The following is a 7,845-nucleotide window of genomic DNA, read 5'->3' on the forward strand; positions in this document are numbered from 1 at the left end:
GCATCAACCACACTTCTGAACGGTGACCATTCTGAAATGCATCAAGGGTAAGAAAGTAACTCCAGGGGAAGGTCCTCTAGTCCCACTGTCTACACAGCAACGACCCGCTTTCAGACACTTGTTCTGTTGGGCGCTCAGTCACTAAGCATCCTTTATTGTAATGACTACAACTTTGGGAAATGACCTGACAATCAACTCCTGACTCAACCATCCCTTTCTAAGGAATTCTTAGTGCCAAATCCCCACCTCCCTGAGCTCCCGGGAGTGCTCCCTTCTCACAGCACACCCCTGCTGGGCGCCTGGGTGCTCCCCATGGCTCAGCAGAACCCACACACTGGAAAGGAGTCAGACGACCTCCTCAAGTCAGTGTTACTCCGCCTCAACACCGCTCCTGGATGTGGCACAACGGTCACCCTAGCACATTCAGAACTAAATCCACCATCGTCACCCTCCCGGCCAAAGCACCGTCCCTGGCTTCTCGGTGTCTGGGCTCACTCACAGCCCCATCACTCCGATCAGAATCCCAGGCAGGCCTGTGTCCTCTTTTGCCTCTAATCAGATCAATCACCCACCGTCCAATCAATGACACCATCTCATCACACTAACTCAGTTGGCACAAATGCAAGTATCACTCGGTAACAGAAGATGCTGAGTTGGAACAAGGATCCTTGGTAATGTTGCCCCCAAGGATCTTCTGCTTTGTCTCTGCACAGCGCTCTTGTCCTGTCACTTTCGGCCCCGGTGTCACCTGTGCTTCTGGCCTTTCCCTGCAGTCTGTCCTCACCCAGCAGCCTCCTCTCCCAGCTTCACCTGCCCTGGCTCACTCCCAGCAACCTTGCCCTCACTGGACCCTCCCCCAGCCCTCCTGCTCTTTCTACTTTCTTGCTAATTCTCTCTAAGCCCACCCCTGCCCTACTTCTCTCCTGCCAAGCGTCACCTTTTCCTCCACTGGATGGCTGACCTTCACTCCTCACACCGCTCCACCTCCTCCACCTTCCAGCCTTTAAATAAAGTTCCTGCTCTGCTCAGCAGCTGGCGGCCCAAGGCAGCGGGGCGTCCTGTATGTGACATCAACCTAGGACCCGGTGTTGGCCAAACACTCACCCCCACTGGCCGTGGACGCCCCCGGGTACTGTACACCACCTCCCACCTCCCACTGGCTGTGGACACCTCCGGGGAACTGTACACCAGCCCCCACCCCCCACTGCCTGTGGACACCTCCGGGGACTATACACCACCTCCCACCCCCCACTGGCAGTGGACACCCCCTGGGAACTGTACACGCCCTCCCATCCCCTACTGACATCTCTTTCAGGGCAGCCCCATCTCTGCAGCACCAACAATTACCCTACGTGCACGATTACCAAACCTCTCACCGATGGACTTTTCTTCCGAGTTCCTGACCCTTGTAATTCCTTCTGGAAAAACTCGCAGAAGTCCCACAGGTAACTTCCAAGTCACAGGGACTACAAGGTATGCGTTATTCTGCTGAAAGCGCCCGCCTTCGGCACAGTACCTTACCATTTAGTATTAGAATGCATCTTTACACAGCCTCTTTCCTTTCACCTTCTGCTCTGTGCAAACTCTCCTCTTGCCCGTGTCCCCCGGGCCTGCGTGCTTGCCAGGTGGTCCTCCTCCCTGCTCCCAGGGGATCAGGAACCCCGCCACTCCCCACTGGAGGCCCTGGGCTCAGGGCTCGCGCACAGTTCGTCCACACGCAGTGACAGCCACCATGCAGCCCTTGTGATCGCCCGACACCAACTCAACCCGGGCCTGCGACACCGAAGACTTCTACCGTGGGTCTCAGGATGGGGCGTCTCATGCCTGGATTCCGGACGGCCGCCATGGGCACATGGTGAGCCGTGTCCGGCCTGCTGGGTTCCAGAGGCTGCTTCCTTTGGGGTGAGTAGACCCGAGGGGGGAGGCCTCTGGGACTGGGCAGGTCCGGCACCCACCCGCCGCCCTCATTGGGCAGTGAAGGGGATTTGGGAGGGGCACGACCTTGGGCCTGGGAATTTAAACCTCCAGCAGCCTCCCGGCAGCTGGTGGCTCTCAGGACGGGGCGTCTCATGCCTGGATCCCGGATGGCTGCCATGGGCACATGGTGAGCCGTGTCTGGGCGGCCAGTGCGCCATTGGTGCCAGGCTTCGCCTGCTGGTTGCCCCGCTGGGTAGCTCTGGGGATTTGGTTCTTTGAGTCGCTGCTTAATTAGCTCCAGGTTGAACCCATTGTGATTCTCGGACCTGAAACAGGCAGTAACTCTTCCTTTGTAAAATTTGTAATCACTAATAATGCTGGGCACCAAATACCAATCCATGCAGAAGCCTGGGCTTGGGGCTTGTCCTGCAAAAGTAGCTCTAACGGCTGGCTAATGTGTCAACTGGTAGGGAACAGAGTAGATCTGGTACGAATGAGCAAACCTTAGCCCACAAGTAAAACTAGAAACCAGGAGGGAACAAAGGTCATGCCAAGCTAGGCTCTTGTACCTACTGGTCTGCGGGAGCCAGGGACACGAAGCCACAGTGTCTAAGGCAGAGGTTGGGACAGGTGAGGAGCTGTGCCAAGCTGAGTCAGAGCAACCACTGGCATGCGAGTGAGCTATGGCTGGGAACAGACCCGGTTGGGGAGCAAAGGGGACAACCTTAGCTGGGCTGAGGTTCCCACAAAGAGGCGCGTGGCCTGGAGGGGGGGGCTGCGTTCTGATCTGGATACAGTTGCAGTCTCGCTTGGCACAAGTGTGGACTGGGATTGGATGCACCGAACCAGGCTGGACCCCGACTCCCCCTGGTGTTCTGGAGGACCAGGGCAGATGTGTGATAGACTAGGCAAGGTCACAAACCCCTACTGAGCCATGTGTGAGCCATACGTAGGTATGGACAAACCATGGCTGGGCTGGAACATCCAACAGCAAGAACCAGATTGGGTGGAAGGCCAGTCAGGAAAAGCCACAGTTCCTGCTATGACAGGAGGTGGACTGAGTAGGGTTGGCTCATGGACCCACTGGTAAGCGTGTAACCTGGCATTGGGAGAGGTTCTGATGGAGGAGCCTGGGCAACTCCTCTGGCAGGACACAGACCTGGCAGGTCAGCGCAAAAAACATGACAGGAAACAGCCCAGAAAAGGCCATGGAAAGCTACCCACTGGCATACACTTGGCAGACGTGGGGGCAAGACCAGGCTGAATCTGTCCATGTCATCCACTGGCAAATCCAAGCACCAGTGTGGGTCGACCCAGGTTCGGTCGCAACAAAGACTAGTGCACAATATGGAATGCCGAGGTGAGGTTGCCTGTACTGGAGGGGACCGCAGGGTCCAACCAGCCTGAGAACAAGAAAGGAAGTAGGCAGAGCCAGCAGGTGAATAAGGGAGGGTTCCTTTGCAGGATAGCTACTTCCGCAGGAGAGCATGGGCTGGGATGGGGGCAGACCAGACTAGGCAGAGCTACCACACCTGTGCGCCTCATGTGGACTAGATTAGGGAAAAGCCAGGCTCGGCGGATTATTCCTACTGGTACAAACAGAATTAAAGTGGGCGAGGTTTGTTTGGGCAGCATCAATTGGAATCTGGGAGTGGGAGAGGCCTGGGAGGGTAATAGTGGGCTCATCCCTCTTGGGTTACCACTTCCACGGGAGGACATAAAACTAAACAGCGGCTGGGGTGGGATGGGGTGTGGGACAGACTGGATTACTGCTACACTTACTGGCAAACCAGGGTAGGGGCGGTCCTGGTGGGGGTTATTGTGGGTCGCTCCAACTAGGCTGCAGCTCCCACTGGTTTAGGTGAGGGCCAAGTATGTGCTGGGCAGAACCAGGCTGGACTGCAACACCCATTGGTTCCAGTGGAAGTCGGGAGTGAAAACAGAACCAACCCAGCAATTACAACCACCAGCTGATTGGAGCGATGGACGGTGCCAGGCCCTGTACTTGTTAGCACATACAAGAAGTTTCTTTGGAGATCTTCCTAATCTAAATGCTGGACTCAGAACCTTAACGAAGAAAAGAGAGAAGACAGAACGGGTCAACCAACCATCTCAGCTATGATGGACTATGTCAATCAGTGGATTTTTCAAAGACCTCATAGTGCTTGGAGTGGCAAGATTGACAGCGATTCATAACTGTTGCAATATCAAAACCACCTGAGCAAGAACCTCAGAGCATGCCCTACACCCGGGACTTGGGAGGGTGGGAAATTGGGTGGGCCTTCTCCCTTAATACCCCCCTTTTAAACATGAAGGTAACAATATGGAAAACATACTAGTATTATCCACTTTCCTGTAGCCCTTGAACCTTCTTACTCTAAGTATGTAAAGAATGTCAAAATAAATTTTATTAATAATAAAAAAAAAAAAAGACTTCTACCCCTGCTTCCCAAAGCTCTGTCCGAGGAGGGACGAGATGCGCCCAGCGCCTCCCGAGAGCCAAGGCTACAGGCCCCTCCTGACTCCCACTGCGTCCCCACGCACAACTCCCTCGAGCTGGTCCGCACGGAGCTGCGTGCACCGCATACCCGCCTCAGCTCCTGCACAGCCCGGGGCTGCGGGGCAGGCCAGCAGGGGCCGCACGCCAGCACTCCCCATCCCCAAACGTCAGCTCGCGGGCCTGCAGGGGCAGCTGGCCTTGGACAGGTCCAGGGAAACGTCCCCACTGCGGGCCCTGCCCGCTGCGGCCCCACGCACGGCCCGCCCGCGCCCCGGGCCGCCCGGCCACTCACTGGAAGTTCTCCATGGAGATGCGGACGATGGAGCCTTCCACGAAACGCCCGGCCGCCGGTGGCAGAGGCGCCTGAGTAGCGGCGGCCCTTCTCTGGCTCAGCACCTCGGACGCCCGCTCCCTGGGCAGAGCGCTCTCGGAGGCCGCCGCGCCCGGGGAGGGCGCCTTGCTGCTGCAGCTCGCCATCCCGGCTCCCGTTCCTTCCCGCGCCTTCCGTTCACAGTGAGCCACGGCGCACGTGCCAGGCTCCCGCGCGAACGACCCGACACGCGACGCCGCTGGAGGCCCGAACGAACAGCACCTGTGCAAGGCCGGCCCCGACCCGGCGGCCGCGGGCTAAAAGCGGGGTTGAGGGCGGGAGCCACGGGCTGGGGGCGGGGCTGAGGGCGGGAGCCACGGGCTGGGGGCGGGGCTGAGGGTGGGAGCCACGGGCTGGGGGCGGGAGCCACGGGCTGGGGGCGGGGCTGAGGGCGGGGGCACGGGCTGGGGGCGGGGCTGAGGGCGGGAGCCACGGGCTGGGGGCGGGGCTGAGGGCGGGAGCCTCGGGCTGGGGGCGGGGCTGAGGGCGGGAGCCACGGGCCGAGAGCGGAGAACGTTCTGCAGCGTCCAGAAGTGCTGAGGGCGACCTCGTCAGGGCAGGGCTGTGGACTTGGTTCTAGAAGGCCGCGGAGGCGCTCCCGGGCCTCGCTCCCGCGTGGCCCCCGTGCCCGGCTCAGGGAGAAGCTGGCCTGCCGCGGGACTCCATGTCTGTGTCAGTCAGGGCTTGACGCTAGGCCCAGACGGGGCGGCGACTGCGCGGCCTCCTCGCCTCGGCCTCTCGCCGCGTAATTTAAAAAATAAAGTAACTGCCGGGCTGGCGAACGAGCCGTCCTTTATAAAGGAGCCCCTCCGTGTGCCAGCGTGATGGCACACGCGGGATTCGGCTGGCGTGTGCCTCGCTGGCTTCAGTGTCTCCGTGCCACAAGCTCTCATCGGTGGCCAGCAGTTTCGTTAACGGAGTGCATTTTGCATTTTCATGACCGTGTTTAAGAAGTTTGAAAATGGAAGGATCCCAAAGCAGAGACAACAGCCACTGCTGTACCTTCCTAGGGTACACTGCGCGGCAGGTGCTCGCCTGGGCCTGGCTGAGCAGCCGCACCGCCTGACCCACGCCGCCCGTGGCATTGCACCCCTGAGCCCCTGCTTTCAGGCACTTGAGTGAGCCAGCATTGTAGGCCTCCCCTCTCTGTGTGACTCAAAAAATAAAGTTAACCATCTGATATTTCTTCTACCTTTTTCCTAGTAGTTACTTTTAAAAAGTTACTCGTCCACATATGACTATGTTCGCTGCATACAGCTGTGTTAGGCAGTTGTGTGAGAGGCGGTGGAACACCAAACAGGTGGTCATTGTTGAGAGATGAAATGCAAACCAGGACTTGGGTGCGTGGGATTGGCTCCTGGTGCGAACGCGCACGTCGGGCACGCAGCTCAGAGGGACCGAGCAGGACGCAATGTCCAGCAAGAGGTCAATAGGTCCCGCGCTGCTAGACGTGAAAAAGATGACAAATTGACAAGATCATGGGGCCGCATAATCCTTAAGATGGCACTATTAACTCATAATTCATTTGTAGCAGAATACATAAAAATAACCAAGATCCATCTGAAATGTCGCTGAAGTCTTCTATTATAAATTGAGTGGTTTGCGGTCCCTAAGACGGAACTACTTGTGTGATTTTCCCAGCAACCTTGAGAAACGGGGCCAGTTTTGCCTCATTTTGTGCACGAGGGAAAGGACTTGAGGGGGGGAGTGACTGGCTCTCCCCACACATCTCATAAGTGGCTTCGCTGCATCACCTCCGGATAGTCCTGCACATGTTGGAAACACAGTGCCATTGCAATCGGCATGACGAGCCCACTCCTCCCTGCACCCTGTCCTGCAGTCATGGGGAAACCGCAGAGAGAAACAAGTCCCCTGCACAAGAACCAGGCGTCCCAGAGCCCAGGCCTTCGCACACCCAAGGCACCAAGACATGAAGCGTTGTTGGCTAGCTGCCGGCTCTCGCTGCCGTCCCCAGGCTGCAGGGACAAAGTCATGCCCTCTGAGGTCTCCGTCTAACAGCCTGCACATAGGTGTGCGCGGGGCTTAGCAGTCTGAACTGGGTGGGCTGATTTCTGGCTCTATTTTCCTTACAAACCTGTGAACTTCTTTGCAATCTTTATGCATAGACTGCCACCAGGAGCACAGGATTCTTAAGAACGCCTTGCCAAACTGTTTCTACTTGCGTATTCAAAACCAGCCCGAATCTGATGCACATTCCCCATAGCTACTCCTTTCCTCGCTACTGAACCTGAGTCGGCTCTTTCTGGACAGCAAATTAGAGGAGAGAGAGCAAGATGTGTGAGCATCAAGACTCTGAAGCGCGTGTATTCAGTGCTGGTGAGTGTTAGATAATGTCCACCGACCGACCGCCCGCTTGGTGAAATAATATCGGCAAGTTGTTCAGAGTTGAGATGGAAGCTTTATTGGAAAATCCGCTCCTGGGCCCCATTCGCGCAGAGGGGAAGGAAGAGGGAAGCGAAAAGGGCGTCTGAGATACGTGTCTGGGAGTTTTATACCCATCTACACACGTGGGAGGGCAAAGGGGCTGTTCGTGTCCCAACTATGCAAGGAATGTCCATTCAGGTGTGCCATTGGTCAACTGGAATCCCGCCAGGTAGGTGACGTAACCGGCTCCTGTGGCCCCTCCTCCTGTGGGGGCGGGGCAGACCCGCCCCTAGCCTCCAGTGCCCTGGGGAGCCATCATTCCGGACTCTTGGTAATAGGAAAGGGGGCGACGAAGTCGTTCTGGCTACTTCCTGCTGAAGGGGGGGCGTAGTCCCTAATTGTGGTCCGGAGAGGGCTCCGTGGGCACTGGGACGTAGGGGTGGAGCAGCAGTTGGTTGAGAGTGACCCGTGAGGCTTCTTGGATTTTTTCTTTGGCAAACCTTAGAAAACAAGGAGCAATGGTTAATAAAAGGCCTATAAGTATTAATGGGGTTAGTATAGGCATGAGCCAAGTTAGTAGGGGGGATTCCCAGATGCTAAAACACGAATCCTTGCCCAGATTTGGCCAACTATTGAGTCGATCCCTTATTGACTGGAGATTTTTTATCCCAGT

General features: G+C 57.1%; 1 protein-coding gene across 1 annotated transcript in view; it reads right to left on the reverse strand.

Moving 5' to 3' along the window:
* Positions 1–4,779, reverse strand: part of LOC121167086 (structural maintenance of chromosomes protein 5-like) — a 54,177-nt gene extending 49,398 nt beyond the window's left edge. Inside the window, 1 exon segment of the mRNA XM_040996466.1 lies at positions 4,710–4,779. Coding sequence (XP_040852400.1) covers positions 4,710–4,723 — 14 coding nt within the window. The 5' untranslated portion in view covers positions 4,724–4,779.
* Positions 4,780–7,845: the final 3,066 nt, after the last annotated feature.

This window comes from Ochotona curzoniae, unplaced genomic scaffold, assembly GCF_017591425.1.
Source record: "Ochotona curzoniae isolate NIBS_2020 unplaced genomic scaffold, NIBS_Ocur_1.0 patch315, whole genome shotgun sequence".
In the NCBI taxonomy this organism is placed as follows: domain Eukaryota; kingdom Metazoa; phylum Chordata; class Mammalia; order Lagomorpha; family Ochotonidae; genus Ochotona; species Ochotona curzoniae.